General features: G+C 41.9%; 1 protein-coding gene across 7 annotated transcripts in view; it reads right to left on the bottom strand.

Moving 5' to 3' along the window:
• The window catches only part of C11H1orf162 (chromosome 11 C1orf162 homolog), a 255672-nt gene that overhangs the window by 226716 nt on the left and 8759 nt on the right, over positions 1-20197 (bottom strand). For 5 of the 7 annotated variants that reach the window (XR_009552587.1, XR_009552585.1, XR_009552584.1 and 2 more), the window contains exons 2-6: positions 16357-16404; positions 15482-15566; positions 12148-12239; positions 11847-11899; positions 11320-11611 (exon numbers count right to left, since the gene is read on the bottom strand). Coding sequence is in view for 1 of the 7 variants with exons in the window: in XM_060201886.1 (XP_060057869.1) it covers positions 11459-11611; positions 11847-11899; positions 12148-12239; positions 15482-15566; positions 16357-16393 (420 nt within the window). In the remaining 6 variants the exon portion in view is untranslated. Of the gene's footprint in view, positions 1-1500; positions 11612-11846; positions 11900-12147; positions 12240-15481; positions 15567-16356; positions 16405-20197 lie in introns of those variants that run through there. The other 2 variants (XR_009552586.1, XM_060201886.1) reach the window with 2 other exon arrangements.

A 20197-nucleotide genomic window follows, 5' to 3' on the forward strand; every position in this document is an offset into this window, starting at 1 on the left:
AGCTGGAGTAAGTTTTCTAAAAAAAAAAAAAAAATAGAAGCTGATAATCATCTGAAAGCTGAGGCTATGGAACTTGACTCTATTCCTGTTTTATCAAGGAATTATCTACCATGTCTACCAACTTCCTCATCAATAAAGTAGGCAGGTTGAATCAATGCTCCCTTCTAACTAGCTTTGATGTCCTTGGGCTCAGGAGTCCAGTCATTGCAGATTACTAAAGCTTGGTTGGAGGTGAATGCTACCCCCAAACATCGTGTTGTCCTACTAATGGACAAATAAGTTTCAAAGCAATGACATCTGATATTGACCCTGAAGTAAACTTTGGCACTCATCCCTTTGAAGCCCCTGTGAGACAGTTTGTAACTTTTGCTGAAACATCACTCAACAGAGCTAGACAATAAAATATCTCAACTCAGCTTTCCCTTTCTCTTTCCAACATAGCAGACAAGTCTTTGTAGTTCCTCTCATGTGCCCCAAATTGAAAGGAAATCATTTGTTCTCAGTAGATGTGGCAAAAGATTTTTTTTTTTTTTACTTAGCTCCTACATAAAATGATGCTATGACAGAATCACCATGCCAACTGGCCCACATTTCAGAACCGATACTGATAGGTCAGGCATTCTGAAGAACCCTCTAGTCTTGCCAGCAAGCATTATACTCAGGTAAGAATAGTAGTAACCAGAACAGCCATGCTAGACCATGCCTGAGCAAGGCTGCTGTCAGATAACCTCTGAAGGTCTCACTTAGTTCTCATTCATTTGGCTTGCTGGGAGTGAAGAAGAGAGACAGAATCTTTGTCAAGAGACCTAAAAACATTTATATCTTATTTAGTAGACACATTCTTGTCCTGTATTGAGTAAACTCCAAGTTATGACTAAAGTCTCCTGGAATATCCCTGGAAAAGTTTCTTTTAAAGTACAATATTTTGATTTATTGATGAATTAGCATTACATGTTTCCTTATCCAAAGAAAGAGTGATGGGCTAAATCAGGATTTTTTACTGCAGAATACTGTGCCCCAGTATGGTTCCGTAGCCCCCATGTCCACTTGGTTGATTCCAAATTATATTCCTCCATGAGGATAATTTCTGGAACCATCCTTTCCACCCCGGTTCCATGGCTGCCAGTTCTTAGCAACATCGCCCCGCCAGATATTCGTCAGGATGCAGCATCATCTAAATTCATTTCCCACGTCTACGCTCGACCGGACCTGCCAACATATGCAGATATCTTCACCCACCCTGTCCAACGCTTGACGTCTTGTCATCCAATCTGGTCCCCTACGCCTACACTGAACTTCTCTGTTCCAGACTCTTGGAAACAGAGTTGGCAGTCAGCTGAGGTAAAGAACAAACACCTCATCACAGACCCCTGCAAGCGTCAACCCGGCTTTGACCTAGCACGTTATGATTGGGCCCTCCTCAATCGCTATCGAACAGGCCATGGCCGGTGCGCTGCTATGTTCCATTGCTGGGGAGCCAGAGATGACCCGAACTGCCCCTGCGGCTCCAGACAGACTATGACCCACATAGTCAACGACTGCCACCTCTCCAGATTCAAAGGAGGTCTCGAAACTTTACATCAGGCTCAACCTGACGCTGTTGACTGGCTACAGAAGAAGGGCAAATGCTAGAAGAAGGATTTTTTAGGTGAAGTTTGTCTTATATAGGAAACTGCCACTAGACTAAACAAATTCTGCTTTTGATCAGTAAGAGATCAAGAGGTGCTAACATTGCAAGAATCTTTATTGTAGGATTAATGGTCTACAGTCAACAGTAAAATACAGTAGTTTGTACATGTACACATTTATTTCTTTTCTTTTTTTTTTAACCAGGGTACTAATCAGCTCTGGCTTTTTGGTGGTGCAGGGAATTGAACCTGGGACTTTGGAGCCTTAGGCATAATAATCTCCTTGCATAACCAATATGCTATCTACCCCACCCTACATGCATATATTTTCCACATAACATTACAACCCCCAGTAAATCCTCCTCTGCTGCCATGTCCCAGGCATAAACCCTCTTATGGACCTCTCCAGGACTGTGCCTTTACCATAAAGTAGTAATTATAGGGACTGCCCCACTCTCCCAAGGGAGTCTGGGTCATTCTACCCAGCCATTCAAAGAAGACTGGTCCTGAATGAATGCAGCCTAGAATGGTCCCAGCTGTGACCATGAACTGCACACTCATACCAACAGGGACTCAGGTTACATAGGTTCCTGTGTTAAATATATATGGGCCCTGGGTCAGATGGATGGGGTAAAGAGTTAATTTTATTCATATATTTTCTTCAAGATTGGGAGCTACTCTCTGTCCTAATCCAGCTTTCTAGCTCTTTTCTCAATCTGACACCATCTTCTCAGACAACATTTCTGTCCACCTCCATATTATCAAAATGAAGCAAAAACTACAATAGTCATAGGCCCCTAGGAACATATCTAAAATAAATTCATACTCCCTTCCATCCTAAGATCCCTAGTCTCATCTGCTCTATGGTTACTTTTTGGTTTTTGTTCACTAATCTTGTTGTCCTATTTTCTATCTTACCACCTTTCAGCCACCAAGTTGCAGATGCTATGAGTCCATTCTGACTTTTCTGGGCAGATAACCTCACCAGTGTGTCCTAGAACCTCACCTCTCCAGAGCCCTACCCCATTAGGGAAAGATAGAAACAGGCTGGGGAATATGGATCAACCTGCCAATACTCGTATCTAGTGGAGAAGTAATTATACAAGCCAGAACTCCCACCTTCTGCATCCCCAAAAGAATTTAGATCCGTACTCCCAGTGGGGGAGAAATGACAGGGGAAGAGGGCTCTGAACTCCAATTCCATGAGGATCTGGAGATAGAAGAAGAAAAAAGGAGGGACGAGGGACACATGGATTTAATGATAGGTGTATGTGTGTCTTGGAAATGAAGAGAAGATGGGACCAAGGGGGGAAGGCGGGAAGGGCAAATATAGACAGATAGTTGTAGAAATAGTTAACCCATATCTGTAGCCTTAGGAGAACTGCTGTAGCTTCCAATGGAGGAAATGGGAATCCAGAACCCTGGTGGTGGGAATGGTGTCGTGTTGTACCCCTTTTATTTTGTAATTTTATAAATCAATATTAAATAACTAATAAAAAATTTTTAAAAGACTATACCCCATCCAAAAATGGGGAGAGGCTATGAACAGAATATTCACCATAAAAGAGATCCAAAAGGCTAACAAATGTGAAAAAATGCTGCAAGTCACTGATTGTCAGAGAAATGCAAATAAAGACAACAATGATATATCACTTTACTCCTGTGAGAATGCCGTACACCAGAAAAGGTAGCTGCAACAATTGCTGGAGAGGTTGTGGGGACAAAGGAATCCTCCTGCACTGCTGGTGGGAATGTAAATTGATCCAGCTCCCATAGAGAACAGTCTGGAGAACTCAGAGGGCTAGAAGTGGACCTACCCTATGATCCTTCAATCCCTCTCCTGGGGATATATCCTAAGAAACCAATCATACCCATCCAAAAATATTTGTGTATACCTACCTATGTTCAAAGCAGCACAGTTTGTAATAGCCAAAACCTGGAAGCAACTCAGGTGTCCAACAATGAATGAGTGGCTGAGCAAGTTGTGGTATATATACACAATGGAATACTACTCAGCCAAAAATTATGATTTCACTTTTTTCACCCCATCTTGGATGGAGCTTGAAGGAATCGTCACATGAGATAGGTCAGAAAGGGAAGGATGAATATGGAACAAGCTCACTCATGGACAGAAGTTGAAAAATACTCCCATGACACTGGTTTGCCTTCCCTGGGCAAAGGAACTCACCAATGAGTCCTGGAACCCCACCTCCCCACTACCCCACTAGAGAAAGGTAGAGGCAGGCTGGGGATATGAATCGACCTATCAATGCCCATGTTCAGCAAAGAAGCAATTACAGAAGCCAGACCTCTGACCTTCTGTGCCCCATAGAGATCTGTGGTTCATACTCCCAGAGGGATAAAGAATAAGGAGGCTTCCAATAGAGGGGATGGGATATAACACTCTGGTGGTGGGAATTGCATGAATTGTATCCCTTCTTATCCCACAATCTTTGTCGATCACTATTAAATTACTACTAATAAAAATCAAGTTTAAAAATAAGAAAACACAAAGCAGAACTTGGACTGGATTTGGTGTACTGCAATTGTTATATGGAAAACTGATAAAATGTTACATGGGTACAAACTACTGTATTTTACAGTTGATTGTAAACCATTAATCCCCCCCCAAAAAGAAAAAAGACTGAGATGACAGCAGTTTTGGGTGTCAGTGAGGTTATATTATATTAAGACCAAATTTACAGAAATTTGTAGCTCACAGTGGCATGTCTGCTCCCTCTGTCCTTACCTAGTGTCTGAGAGTCACTGCCCTGTTGCCCTCCTAACAGCCCAGTTCTTCTGTTCTTTTCTAATGGTTGTTGGCTAGTCCTGGACCTCAGGAAGCTTAAGTGGCCTACTGGTCTGGGGCAGGCAGGCAGATAGAATCATGATCTGATTCTACATATGCCCTATGTGTTTAGGCCCAGGATCTTACAGTCTTGCTTTTGTTCATTAGGAAGGGGACAACAGAGAAAAGGAGAGAGGGAGGAGAGAGAGAAATAGAGAAGAGAAGAAGAGAAGGAGAGGAGAGAGGGAAAAGCAGAAGGAAAGGCAAAGGGAGAGGCAAACAGAAAGAATGAGAATCAAAGTGTTACTTTGGCACATGCAGTGCTAGAGATTGAACTTAAGACCTGCAAGTCTAATGACTTATTTTACCAATTTTTTGTATGTGATTAATAGTGGGATACAATATTTTAAGATTAGAATGTATTGTTCCACATCATACCCACCACCAAAGTTCTGTATCATCATCTTTCATCTCCCAAAGATAACCATTGTAGTTCTCACAAGTCTAGAAACAAGTTTGCTTGCTTCAGTTTTTTTTTTTTTTGCAGCTTCATATATATCAGATTTATTTATTTATTTATTTATTTATTTATTTATACCAGAGCACTGCTTAGTTCTGGCTAATGTTGATGCTGGGGTTGAACCTGGGACCTGAGAGCCTCAGGCAGGAGTGTCTCTTTGCATAACTATTATGTTATCTACCCCTGCCCCATATCAGATCAGTTCTCTAGATTCCACATGTGAGTGAAACCATCAGTAATTATCTTTCATGCTTTTTCTTATTTTGCTAAGTATAATCACCTCCAGTTCCATCCATTTGGTCCAAAATGACACAATATCATCTTTTTTTCTTTTCTTTTTTTTTTTTTCAGAGTAGCATACCATGGACTATATATCCCATAACTTCTTTAGCCAGTCATCTTCTAATGCCTTACCCATTGTGCTACCTCCTGGGCCATTCACTTGGTTCCTCCATCATTACCCCCCTCTCCAGGGGTAAAGAACTTCAAACTACTCATTAGCACCATGACCACAAGGGAGTTGTGGATACCTGCCACTTCCCATGCTTCCATAGAACCAGTCCCTTATCTCCCGGGGTCTCAGAAGTTCTGTCCTTCCCCTTAGCCACAAAGTAATGCCAGACCCTCCCCTAGGACCCTGCATTACATTTCCATAAAGGAGCCACTAGTCCACCAGTCCTGCACAAGGCAGTTGTCTGAGCTACACTTTGACCTCTGACCACACAAGGTAAATTGACTGGCATCGTTCCTCCACGACAAAAGAGGACACCTCTAGATATCACAGAAAATTCACATTTACCTATCTGGAAAACTGTTTCCTTAGAGAATACTACAGGCTTATTCTGATGTCATGATCTGGGACTGAAGAGTCCTTTTCCCCTTCCCTAGCAAAGACCTTTGGAATGGACAGGTAACAATTTACTTATGTTATTCTTCAGCAAGATTATCCACAAAGCAACAACAACAAAAAAATCCTTTGCAAACAAAGCTATCCTGTTTAAAATGCTAAGTTTCAGGGCCAGGTGGTGGTGCATGTTTGTTGAGTGCATGTTATCATGCATGAAGACCCAGGTCTCCATTTGCAGGGTGAGAGATTCACAAGAAACAAACATTGCTGCAGGTGTCTCTCTTTCTTTCTCTCATTCTCACTCCCTCCCCTCTGTACTTCTCCCTTTCCAATAAAATAAAAGGGGAGAAAAAGGTAATAGTAGTAATAATAATAATAATAATAATAATAGCCTCTGGGAGCAAGATATTATCATGCAGGCATCAAGCCCCAGTAATAACCGAGGTAGTTGAATAAATAAATTTTATTTATATGGAATATATATATTCCAGGAAAATAGACGGAAGGGCATTCAGTCTGGTACTTCATGAATGGCACTTCAATATTGCTGGCCTTGGCCCACCTTCCGTAGTTGTTTATGAAGCACTGACTTTAAACTGGAAAGGGGCTGTGACTTGGGGCTTTTGAGCTGGTCAAATTATTTAATGTGAGCCTAGAAGTGGGTACTAGCACACTTCACTATGGGTGCCACCCACACTCAGCCCTCTGGGAGAGGAGCATTTCTGGGGCGCTGCTGCCCTGATGGGGCTCAACCGTGTTATGGCATCTTAACTCAATTGCCTACACCATCTTTTTCTAGGCCTTCGTGCCTGCCCTTTATCAGTCTGTCTGCTCCTATTTGCTGCTCAAACTCTAGCTAGTTGGAGCAGCTTCTGGGTACTGGAATGAACACACCATGCTCTCTCATCCCAGCACCATTCTGGTTTCTTTACTACTACAGGCTTGGGGACAGCTTACTCTGAAGCAAAGATTGAAGGAATCTGAAGTCAGAGGACTCCACTTGCTTTCTTCTGGCACTTAGGAGCCGGTAACATTGGGTTAATTTCAGGCTTTGGATGCTTAATAATGGGTTGGCACTCTGGGAAGTGCTCCAGCAAGGAAGTTGTTTGATATGCTGATATTACATAATCGGTAGCTTCTGTACACCAGAGACCATGCTAAACCATACAACACAAGCTTAAATCAGTCAGAAAAGGAAACGATATTAAGATACACAGTGAGCAAGACTGGAGGATGCTGCCAATATCAAATCCCAAGCTGTCATGTTGGCAATGAGGCACTAGGAATTAGGGGGGCATTGTGCTATAGAGGGCCTGTGCTAACAGAAATGCTGTGAGGTACATGGCTGTTTGATATCCTTGACCTTTCATTTTCTTAGGCTTATTTTTTCAAAAATGTCTATTATATTTAAAGAAGAGATTTATGGGTCAGAGAGATAGTTTATCTGGAAGGGCATTTGCCTTGGATGCATGTGACCCAGGTTTAAGTCCTGGTGTAATATGGGAAGTACTACTGCAGTTGAGGATGGTCTGGTACTGCAGTGTCTCTCCTTCTCTCTCTTTTTTCCTTTTGTTGCCCTTGTTTTATCATTGTGGTTATTATTATTGTGGTTATTATTATTGATGTCATTGCTGTTTGATAGAACCGAGAGAAATCAAGAGAGGAGGGGAGACAGAGGGAGGGAGAGAAAGACACCAGCAGACCTGCTTCACTGCTTGTGAAGCCACCCTGCTGCAGGTGGGGAGCCGGGGGCTGAAACCAGGATCCTTACACCGGTCTTTGTGCTTTGCACCATGTGCGCTTAACTTTCTGCGCTACCGCCCGACCCCGGTGTCTCTCCTTCTCTCTGTCTCTCTCTGTCTAAATGAAAAAGTGACCCAGAACAATAGCACTTAATGTGCACAAGATCCTAACCACCAAGTGGTGGTGGTGGTGGTGGCGGGGGGTCGGGTGGGGCTGCATCTCTACAGATCTCTTTTTAAAGTCCATGGGATCTGCTTCCCTCTCAGTCTTGCTTTCTGCCCTGTGTACTGAGCTCCACTAGGGCAACAAACACCAGAGCTGACCCACCAGAGGTAGAACCATCTGTCTTATATGTGAGTGGGGGTTAAGCACCAGCTCTATGACCCTATGTACCATGTCCTTTCTCTTCTTGTTAAAACTTTTTGAGTCCAGTTTTCAAAGAGTACATGATCTCCGCTCTCATCCCTGGCAAGAAGCAGAGCCCTGTGTTGGCTATGGGGAAGTGAGGGGCTTGCCTGGGTGCAGCTCTTGGTAAGCTTGAGCCTGCTTCTCTGTATCTGTAGTATATGCTGTATTCCCCAGTGTAAACTGTGTAAGGGAAAAGCTTCAAGAGTGTTGAAGCAGGGCTGCATCTCTGTCTCTCTCCTTCTCTCTACCTCCCCTCCCCTCTCAATTTCTATCTTTATCTAATAATTAATTAATTAATTAAACATATGAAATTGTGTTCTCTAACTATTGAGTCTTCTTTATTGCTTTTAAAAAAATATTTATTAATTAACAAGAGAGAAAGAACCAGAACATCACTCTGATACTTGTGACATCAGGCATCAAACTAAGGACCTCATGCTCTTATGTCCAACTCTATAGCCACTGTGCTACCTGCGGAACCAGTTCTTTTTATTTCTTATTTGGTTTAAGTGGAAAAAAGTACTACCTCAGCCTCCTGAAGATCTTCAACACGGTGAATGAAGAATTGTAATTTTTATTATTATTAATTTTCTGTGGTTCCAAGACCTGGTGCATGTTCCCAGACCAGCTTTTCCATTCTTTGTTATTATATAAGTAAATCAAATATATAGAGAAACAGGCAAGAAGAAAGTTTAAGAAGGGGGAGAGATACTCATAATGTATGTTACCACTGAGTTGCCTATCCAATCTAATTTTTATTTTGTAGTCTTAAAGAGAGAAGAAAGACAAAACTACTGCTTCTCCTGGTGCTTTCCCTAGTGCTGTAGTGCTCTCATGTGGTGCTGGGGTTTAATTCTGAGGCTTTGTGCAGGAAAAGGCATGTGCTCTATCAGGTAAGCTATCTCCTGACCCCACAAGCAGGTCTTTTATAGAACATCATACCTTTTCTCATCTCGCCCTTCACCCCTGTGCTATAAAATTTCAGAGATATACTAAATATACACAAATGGAGGCATGCTTACTAGGTTCCTTGGCCCTCACAGTCTCTACTGTACATAAATTCTATTCAGAAATTTTCACTTGCAATACCAAAGATCAAATTTAGGCCCTCGTGTTTGAAAGTCCAGTGTTTTAGCCACTATGCCACTTCATGAGCTACAAGCTGCATTGAGGGCTTTCTGGCTCTTTGCCTGGGATTTCAGAGTTGGCCATCATGGATAAATGTGCAAAGTCTGGGACCATTCCACTTTGTTTGAGTCCCGGTGCAACTGCTTACTAGCAGTGTGAACTTAGGCAAGTTAACTAACCTCTCTGAGCTTCTGTTTCTGCATCTAAAACAAGAATAAGAATAAACATAATCTTATAGTATTATATGAGAATTCCACGAACCCATGCTCTAAAGTCCTGGTTACCAAGTCCACAGTCATGGTGGGAGTGTTGCCACACCAAGAAACAATTCTAATGCCAGTTGAGATGCCCTGCATCTCAACGTAGTTCTGAGACCCTCCACTCAAAGACAACATCAGAACCCACAGTTCTACAAGACTTCCAACCCACCCCCTTCCCTGCAGAAGCCATCCATCCACAAGTCTGGGCTGATATCTATACTTCTTCTTCTAGCGTTTGCCCTTCTTCCATAGCCAGTCAACAGCGTCAGGTTAAGCCTGATGTAGTTTCAAGACCTCCTTTGAATCTGGAGAGGTGGAAGTCGTTGACTATGTGGGTCATAGTCTGTCTGTAATCACCACCTACAGGACATAGATTTTTTTTTTTTTGCACCATGGTTATTGCTGGGGTTTGGTGCAGGCACTATGAGTCCATGGCTCCTGGAGACCTTTCCTTTTCTTTTTCTTTTTCTTTTTCTTTGATTGGATAGGACAGAGAGAGGAGGGAAATATAGAGAGGGAGAGAGAAAGATAAAGACAGACATCTGCAGGCCCTCTTCACCACTTGCTCCTGAAGCATCTACCCAGCAGGTGGGGAAGCAGATCCGTATACATGGTTCTTCTTCTTCTAACGTTTGCCCTTCTTCCATAGCCAGTTAATGGCTTTGAAAGTGACTGGGATCCATGTGGATTCAGTCGGCTAGGAAGGATCGTCAGTTTCCCCAATGAATGGGTACTCACGGGATGCACCACGGGAAGGTCGATCCAATGCATCATGGTAATGAGTGTGCTTAACCAGGTGTGCCACAACCTAGCCCCCATAGATTGGACATTTCAATGCAAGTAATTTGTTAGTTTCTCATAACTCAAAAGAAGCAATGTATTATTATAAAAGGATATAACGCTGGACTACCTAGATGAAAGCGATTTAGGGGGCAAGTACAGGGACAGGGTATAGAAAGTTATTTGGAGCCCTTCTTTCTCCTTTCTTTCTTTCTTTCTTTCTTTTTTTTTTTTTTTGCCTCCAGGGTTATTTCTGGAGCTCAGTGCCTGCACCATGAATCCATTGCTCCTGAAGGCCATTTTCCCCCCTTTTTGTTGCCCTTGTTGATGTAGTCTTGTGGTTATTATTGTTGTTGTTGATGTCGTTCGCTGTCGGATAGGACAGAGAGAAATGGATAGACAGAGAGGGGGAGAGAAAGATAGACACCTGCAGACCTGCTTCACTGTCTGTGAAGCAACTCCCCTGCAAGTGGGAAGCCCCAAGCCAAGGGCTTGAACTGGGATCATTAATGCCAGTCCTTGTGCTTTGCGCTTAACCTGCTGTGATACCACCTGACCCCTGATTCTTTCTCCTTCTTCTTCTCCTTCTTCTTCTCCCCCTCCTCCTTCTCCTCCTCCTCCTCCTCTCCTTTTCCGTCACCTTCTCCTTCTTCTTCTCCTTCTTCTTCCTCTCTTCTTCATTACTTGGGCATGATTGATGAACTCATTTGCCCTTTGCAACTCATTCAGTCTTCAGCCCCTCTCCACTTTGGAGAGGGCAGGAGAGTGGGATCACACTTCCCTTCCTCCTCTGGCAACCAACCTCTATCCATAGGTGAGTTCCCAAAATTGTCTAATTAGCCTTACAAAAGACATCCTTATGCTCACACTTAGTACTTAGTTTTTGGTTGCCAGAAAGAGAAGACCACATCCGTCCATATTTCATATTTGCATCACAGGATCATGGAGGCCAAGCACTTAGAATAGTGCCTGAATATAACAAGCCTCACTAAGTGTTAGCCAATGTGATGAATGTCACTACTGAAATTACATAGGTGACTTTCCATATGTCTAAATAGATAATTTTTAGAAATAGAAATAAAAATGCAGTTAGTTGTCATTACATTGCTTTCCATAATAGTGTCTACTCACTCTCCCTCTTAGTAGTGTATGTGAGTCTTGGCCCCCAGAAGGATGACACATTGAAATCAAGGGAGAAGGCCAGAGAAGAGACTAACCATACTCTTCAAAACGGTTGGTTAGTCACCTAATCACACCCAAACAACTCCAATATCAGCTTCATCTAGGCTGTGGCCCAAAACTTGCTGAAAGGAAAAGTGATGCATGAAGATGGAGCTCAGAGGAGAGGGGCTGGATTCATGCCTCATTGAAAAGGCTGGGTGAGCTGGACACTTTAATCTGAGAATAAATGATGGGCTCCGAGTCTGCAGGATGTTTTGCAGTGACGTACTTGCTGCTCTCCTGTGAAATTTTGATGTAAGTAAGTGTGTCGTCTTCGGGAGAGGAGAGCTGCAGAGGAAAGGGGGAGGAAACAGTGAGGTCTGTTTGGAAGAAGACAGCTTTTTAGAAGCAGTGCATCTCTAGAAATACCTTGAAAGAGTTGGTCAGATCAGCACAGTCAATTTCAAAGACTCACTTGCCCAATATCTGGAAAGCTACTCTTCTAATCAAGAAGTCAGAGACAGAGGGGAAATTCCTGTGGTGGCAGACTTCCAGAGTCCCGGAAATATCATGGTCATCTTACCTTGGCTGGAGGATCAATGTATTGAGGATCTAGAGCCTGGACCTGGGCATGATCTGTTAAAGAGCCAGAAGGAAAAAATACCAATCTCACCAGTGGAGCCTGGAGAAATTAAAAGCCTTTCCCTGCAATCCTGGCTGAAGGGGTGGTGTAGGGAGGAGGTGCTAGGGGTGGGGAAGGTGGAAGGTGAAGGAAATGAAGAGACTGGAATCCTAGGAGATGATAAGCCATGCTGGCTTCATCCACTCCTCTAGTTACTCAGTGGCAGAGAAAGAACAGATATCATCTTTTGAAGATCACTTACATTTTTTGTAGCTCTTTATGATGAGGAAGACAAGAAGCACAAGCAGCAGTGTCAGTAGAATCCCAACAAAAAAGGCTAAGATCAAATGTTTGCTGTTTGGGCCAAGAAAAGAGAGGACATGATTTGAAGACCTTTCTTTCTAAAGAAACAGTACAATTTTTCCTACCTATGGAAATAGTTTCTTCTTTTTTTTTTTTTAATGTTTTCTATTTTTTAAAGTATTTTTATTTTATTTATTTATTCCCTTTTGTTGCCCTTGTTGTTTTATTGTTGTAGTTATTATTGTTGTTGTCATCGTTGTTGGATAGGACAGAGAGAAATGGAGAGAGGAGGGGAAGACAGAGAGGAGGAGAGAAAGATAGACACCTGCAGACCTGCTTCACCACCTGTGAAGCAACTCTCCTGCAGGTGGGGAGCCGGAGTTCGAACCAGGATCCTTATGCCACCTGCGCTTAACTCGCTGCGCTATAGCCTGACTCCCTAGTTTCTTCTTTTTTTTTTCTTCTTTAATTTAAAATAGAGAGGTAGAGAGAGTGAAAGAGATCAAAGAACCAAATCTTCCTTCAATGCAGTAGGGGTGGGCTTGAACCTGCATCATGCACGTGACAAAGCCATGCAATATCCAAGTGAGCTATTTTGCCCACCTGGAAATAGCTTCTACAGGGCTTAGGTGACTTTGTAGTCAAATAGTCAAAACTGTGCCTTCTTTTCTTCCTATCCAAACTGAGAAAATTAAATAGTTAATGAAGTAAAAAAAAAAAAAAAAAAGAGAGAGAGAGAGAGAGAGACAGTCTTATGGCCTTGACTGGACCAAGAAATATCTTTGTACTGATAAGGACCCCAGACTGGACAGGCCTGGTGAGTGGAATCTTCACAAAGGAGTCCTTCCTGACTGAACATCATTCATTTTCTCTTTACCATAGCAAGATACACCCCCTATGATATTTTTCCACCATTTTTGTACATGTGATATGTGATCACATGTGCTTACCATGTTCCTCAACTGCACATGCCCACTTTCCCCCTTAAAAATATGCATGATTTTTCCTGGAAAAAAAAATCCAAACTACGTATTTAGACTGTGAAATTATCCCAATTCAACTCAGCAAAAGCATAGGAGCAGATCATTACTGCTTCCTCCCCCAACCCCCACCCCATGGATAAGGAGGAAAAGAGCTCAGGGTTTCATGACACCTTTGAGACTCCTACCTGGCCCAACTCTTACTCTGTATTTTTAAAGAGTGAGGAGCAGAAGAGCTACCAAGGCACTGCTCCACCATCCAGAGCTCTCTGAGTGCTATCTGTGGTGCCGCCCAGGTAGTGCCAGGGAACATACCCAGGACTTGGTACCCACTGAGAAGCCACCTCCTGGGCCCTCCTCACTTTTTTTAAATTTAAATTTAGCCTTAAGGGCTTTTTAAAATTATTATTTATTAGATAGAGACAGAGAGAAATTGAGAAGGAAGGGAGATATTGAGAGGGAGAGAGACACCTGTAGCCCTACTTGATCACTCGTGAAGCTTTCCCCTTGCAGGTGGGGAACAGGGGCTTGAACCTGGCCCTTGCTCACTGTAATGAGAATGCTTAACCAGATGTGCCACCACCTACCCCCCTCACTTTTTAATTAATTTATTTTTTTGAACCAAGACCACTACATGAATGATCCCACTACTCTGGCCCGTTTTTGAGTTCAGAGAGAGATAGTGAGGAGGGACACCAAATCACCAGAGCTTCCTCCAGTGCCATAGCACCTCCTATGTGATGCGGGAGTTCCAACTGGGCTGCGCTCACAGCAAAGCAGGCCCTTATTCACTTCTGAGGCTGATTAGATTAGCTCCCCGACTTAAGTCATCTCCTCCCCCAAAAGGATTTCTTTTTCATTCAGTTGTTCTTGTGATTGTTGGACAACTTTCTTTCCTCTGGTTCTTGATTTTGTGCTTTTAGTTCAAAACACATTGGAGACCTGAATGGAAGCTGTGGGCTCTATTGAAAAATGATTCACTGACCCACACAAATCTCCTCTAGAATCTTAGGGGTTTGTGGTTTCTCAAGGCTTAACGAGTGGAAGCAACCTAAATGCCCATCATTAAATGACTGGCTAAAAAAGTTATGAGATATATATTCAATAGAATACTACTCTGCAATCAGAAAAAATGATACTGAGGGGGTTGGGCAGTAGCATAGTGGGTTAAGCACACATGGCACGAAGCTAAGGACTGGAGTAAGGATCCCAGTTTGAGTCCCTGGCTCCCTACCTGCTGGGGAGTCGCTTCACAAGCGGTGAAGCAGGTCTGCAGGTGTCTTTCTCTCCCCCCTCTGTCTTCCCCTTGTCTCTATTTCTTTCTGTCCTATCCAACACCAAAAATAGGAAGAGAGAGGCAGACTGGGAGTATGGACCGACCAGTCAACGCCCATGTTCAACGGGGAAGCAATTACAGAAGCCAGACCTTCTACCTTCTGCAACCCTCAATGACCCTGGGTCCATGCTCCCAGAGGGATAGAGTGGGAAAGCTATCGGGGGAGGGGGTGGGATATGGAGATTGGGCGGTGGGAATTGTGTGGAGTTGTACCCCTCCTACCCTATGGTTTTGTTAATTAATCCTTTCTTAAATAAAAAATAATAATAAAAAAAGCAATGGCAACGATAACAATAGCAACAACAACAAGATCAACAACAAAGGCAACAAAATGGGGAAAAAATATCCTCCAGGAGCAGTGTATTCTTAGTGCAGGCAACCGAGCCCCATCGATAACCCTGGAGGCACACAAAAAGATAATATGTGTCCTTTGGGACAAAATGGGTGGAACTGGAAGTGATTATGCTTACTGAAACAAGTAAAGAGATGAAAGAAAACTACCAGATGGTTTTACTCATATGTGGAAACTACAGATCTGATTTATATAAACTTGCCAATAACAAAAAAATATATCCAACCAAAACAGAGGCAAGCAAACTGTGGTTATCTTTGGGAGGTTGGATAGTTGGGAAACAGAATTTTGGTGGCTGGTTTAGTGTGTAATTATAAATAGTAATAGGATAGCATTGCAATAAACTATTAATAACAAATAAAAATGAAAAATTGTCAAGGTTTAGGGGGTACTGGGTTAAGAGCCACACTCCCAAGATTTAAATATATATATATATATATAGTGTGTGTGTGTGTGTGTGTGTGTGTGTATTAGTTTTTCTGTTGTTTTTGGTCCCTTCTCCATAGACCTCCCTCCTTTGCCAAGTTAACAAGATAAAGCTACTCAACCCCAAATGCCAAGTTGACAAGATAAAGCTACCCAACCCCAAAGATAATAGGAAGGCAGTGGGAGAAGGTACACTTACGTGAGGTAATTCTCTGACTCCTTCAATGCAGGGCTGTCAGGTGCAGAGGTAATTGTGAAGGCTGTTGTGGAGGGGGCACTGTGTCCTAGGAGAGAACAGAAAGGTAGTTAATATATGAATCACTGATCATGAATCTTCCCAGCTCCAGCACCCAAAGCATCTCACCCTACATAAGCAAACAGTGAGGTTTACAAAGAGGTCTACAATTCTGCTGAGAGAAAGAACACAGATTCTGAGATCCTGGATCCTTTCACATACAGATTAAGATCAATACTCAAAACACAGCCAAATACAAAAAGTAAAATAAAAGTATAGTGGGTCACAGAACTATGCATCCCACTGATTAAAAACATCTCCCTCAAGGGATTTTAATAAAACTGGGAAACAAATTACTTCAGATTGAAGCAGATAATTTTTAAGGTCTGAGAACAGAGAATCCTAAATCAAGCCCAGAACTAACATTTCCTAAAACCATGGAAAACTAACCTTGAAAACCAGCTCAGGTTTTTTTTTGTTTGTTTGTTTTTGTTTTTTTACTCATTTGTGTTTTGGGGCAGCTACTAATAATACCTTCCATTGGCTGTCATCATAATCTTCCATAACTACACCAGATGGTGGGGTGCAATCAAGGAAAGTAGAGCCAATGCCCATAAAATGCCCTATTCAACAATTACCAAGCATAGGGACATGTCCCTTTTACTCAAACTTAGAGGCCCAGGCAGTTCTCTCTGATTTTATCACTCATATTGGCATGGAAACATTTGATTCTTTCAACTTCAGAAATGTCCCACAAGAAACCTTCCACATAGCTTCTAATTATCCCAGTCCCTTTTATTCTGTATTGATTCAGGTTATGGTTTCTGCCTTGAACTTACCAATTTTCTTTTCCTGTTTGGAGGAATTTTCTCCCATGCTATCTTCTTCTGAGAAAGAAAAAGAAAAACTCTTAAAAAGTCTGGAGAGGACAGGCAGGAGAGGTGTCCAGTGGAGGGATCAATCCTGAAATGGTTATCATAATGTAAAAATGCAAAAATAAGAGAGAGGCAAGCCAGAACGGATGCTCTTGTGAGGTGCTTGTTTATAGACTTGACAGTGAGTAATCACCACAGTCTAGCAGTCAGTCCTCAGCTTTGCTGGTCCAGGAATTGACTTCCTCAGAACTGACATCCATCAACCAACTAACAGGAAGCTGATGTATATACTGAATGACACCAGCACTATGTTGTGCAGCCAGTGCATTTTATCAGAACTCACATAAAAGTCAATTAGAAAACACCACAAATGTCTGACAATAGCCATAGATAAGGAAGCTGTGGCATAGGTTCCTCAACAGACTTCGCATGCACTGAGTGCACTAGCCTAGCTTAGCTATAATTGAAAGGCCTATTACAGTCTAGCTACCACTGATTAGCCTAGTCTAGTCTATCTTAACACTAAGTAGCTACTGTCTTTGAGTAGCCTAGTCTAATCTAGCTAGCACTGAGTGGCCTATTTTAGCCTGGCATGCACTGTATAGCCTACCCTAACTTAGCTATCATGGAGAGGCCTATTCTAGTGTAGATAGCACTGAGTAGCCTAGTCTAATCTAGGGAGCACAAAGTAGCCTAGTCTAGTCTAGCTACCACTGAGTAGCCTAGCCTAGTCTAGCTTTCAATCAAGATGAAGTGGCCCTAGGAAGTGGTGCAGTGGATAAAGTGTTGAACTCTCACGCATGAGAGTCTGACAAGCTTGACCTTCAGCATCACATGTTCCAGGGTGGTTTTTGGTTCTCTCTCATTTCCTCGCTTCCTCATAAATAAATAAATCTTAAAAAAAAAAAAAAAAAGAAAAGATGAAATCTTGTCTTTTGTTACAACAGGGATAGTGCTGGGGGGGATCGTGCTATATAAGATGAGTCAGAGGAGAAAGACAAACACCAGATGATCTTGCTCACACAAGGGCTTGAAAGAAACAAAACAAGGGAAATGACAACATTAAATATGAACTAACCCTTTAGTCTCTGACTGCAGATCTGACATTACCAAGGGGAGGGAAGGAGAAGTGGGTCAAGAGTTTTGTGATGGAGGGAAAGTGGCACTTTGGTGATGGGTGAGATGCAGTAATATATGTCTTGTTTCTTCTCATTCTTCTCCTTCTCCTTCTTCCTCTTCTCTTCTTCCTCCAGTGATGATGATGATAGATAGATAGATAGATAGATAGATAGATAAGACCTTATGCAGACAGAGATACACCACCACAGCACAAGAGCTTCCTTAGGTGCCATAGCACCTCTCATGTGGTGCTAGGGCTTGAACCTGTCTGCATGTATGGCAAGGGTCATAACCTACATGTCTCTCCAGCCCCATAACACGTGTTTTCCAGAGGTGTAAAACCACCCTTAAAACCTAAACAGCTCTATAAAAACAATGTTACTTCAATAAAAGGAAGCTAAGGATTAAAGCAGTAATATTGTCTATTAAGCATTAACTGTATGGGAGATGAGAAATGAGTGATTTTAACTTTGAGTGTCATCTAGGTCCCTTCCCTGGGAATGCTGGGGGAATCTTTGATACTTGCTCTTAGAGGACCTACCTTTAGACTCCATTAGACAATTTTATTCTGTTAATATACTGTTTTATCAGATAAACCAATATTCTTTTATTTTTTATTTCTTGGGAGGATTAATGGTTTAGTCAACAGTAAAATATAGTAGTTGGTAATGTGTAACATTTTTCAGTTTTCTGCATAACACTCTAACCCCCACTTAGGTCCTCTTTCACCATCATGCTCTAGTACCTGAACATTCTCCCGATCTCAGTCCTATACTTCGGTGCAATCCACCAAACCCAGTCCAGGTTCTGCCTTATGTTTTCCCTTCTGTTTTGATTTTTAGCTTCTGTCTATGAGTGGGATCATTCCATATTCATCCTTCTGAGCCAATATTCTTGTCTAGGTCTTGTTCTGTGTGTTATGTTAAACATTCTATATTTTGCCTTCTTTTGTTTATTTGTACCAACAAATATAAAGTACCTGAAAACGGGAGTCAGGTAGTGGTGCACTTGAGTGAGCGCACTCATTATAGTGCACAGGGACCTGGGTTCAAGACTCTGGTCCCTACCTGCAGGGAGAAGGTTTCACAACTTTCCCTCTTTCTATCCCCCGTGCTTTCCTCCCAATTTCTCTGTCTCTGTTCAGTAATAAATGTATAAAAAAATTTTAATAAATGATAAAAGCAGAAAAGTAAAAGTACCCAATTTCCTCCTCTACTTGTTAGCATTTTAGGCTATTTCCTTCCATGCATTTACTTTTATTTCAGTTTATAATTTTTCCAGTCTTATTTAAGACTAGTGGTCTGAACCTGAAACATTGGCCACTAGGAACTTTTGTTTTTTTTTCTTTTTGAATTTTTTAATCTTTATTTATTGGATAGAAACAGCCAGAAATCAAGAGGAAAGGGAGATAGAGAGGAAGAGAGACAGAGAGACATCTGCAGCCTCACTTCACCACTTGTGAAGCTTTCCCCCTGCAGGTGGGGACTGGAGGCTTGAATCTAGGTCCTTGCACACTGTAACATATGCGCTTAACCAAGTGCGCCACCACCCGGCCCCTAGGAACCTTTGTTTTTATACCATCACTGAAAGGGTAGAGAATCTGGAAGGCACCAGAAGAAGCTTATCTAAGAGGGAACTGAAAAAAAAAAAAAAAAAAAAAGGACACTCAAGTAGTAATAGTCATAAGTCTGACTTGGAAAGGGAGTGAAGGCAGGACCAGACCATAAAAGTGAACAAAAATGGGGGAAAAAATAGATCTATATTTAGATATATAGTCAAACTTTATCTGTGACCTGAGGAGAACTACTGCAGTTTCTACTGGAAAGGAATGAGACACAGAATTCTAGTGGTGAGAATGGTGTGGAATTATACCCCTATTATCTTATAATTGTATAAATCACTAGTGATTTATTCATTTCACTAATTATTGATTTATTCATTTTAATTAGAAAAATTAAAGTAGCAGGTCCATAACACCTAAAGAATTTAAAAATATATGTATGTATTAATAAAAAAAAATCTAGTTGTGGTCTACCACAGCAGAAACAAGGACCCTAGAAGGGGGTAAGTAGGAGAGAGGTCTTTGGGGACCCAAAGCAAAAGGGCAGAGGAAGACTTGATTTGATGGTAGTAAGAATGGCATGCAGACACTTGTCGGGTGGGGGTAGGATAAGAGCTGGTACCTATAAATAACAGCTACATTGTAAATCATTATTTTCCCACACACACAAGTAAAAAATAAGCCAGTTTAGATACTTCCTCTTATCTCCCTTTTTTTTTTAAATAAACTAAGTTTTTATTTGTGTTAAGGACATTTATAAGAAAAAGAAATAGGGTAAGTTTATTCAGGAAATAATGTACCCAACCCCTCCTGCCTCCAATATTTCTGAAAAGGATTTAAAAGTAAGACTTTACTAAGCTTTTTATCATCAGCATTATCCCATATCATTAAAGCTTTTCTATAGCTGGCTGGTGAAATAGCTTACTTGGATAGTCTACTGCTTTGTCATGTTCTAGTCTGGCTACCATATTAAAGGAAGCTTCAGTGCCGTAGTCTCTGTGTGTGTGTGTGTGTGTGTGTGTGTGTGTGTGTGTGTGTGTGTGTGTGTCTTTTTTTCTTTCTCTGTCTTTATCTGAAACAATAACAAAACTTTCCACAGCTTTTTTTTTTTAGTGGTGATAGGAT

This window comes from Erinaceus europaeus, chromosome 11 (assembly GCF_950295315.1).
Source record: "Erinaceus europaeus chromosome 11, mEriEur2.1, whole genome shotgun sequence".
NCBI classification, from domain to species: Eukaryota; Metazoa; Chordata; class Mammalia; order Eulipotyphla; family Erinaceidae; genus Erinaceus; species Erinaceus europaeus.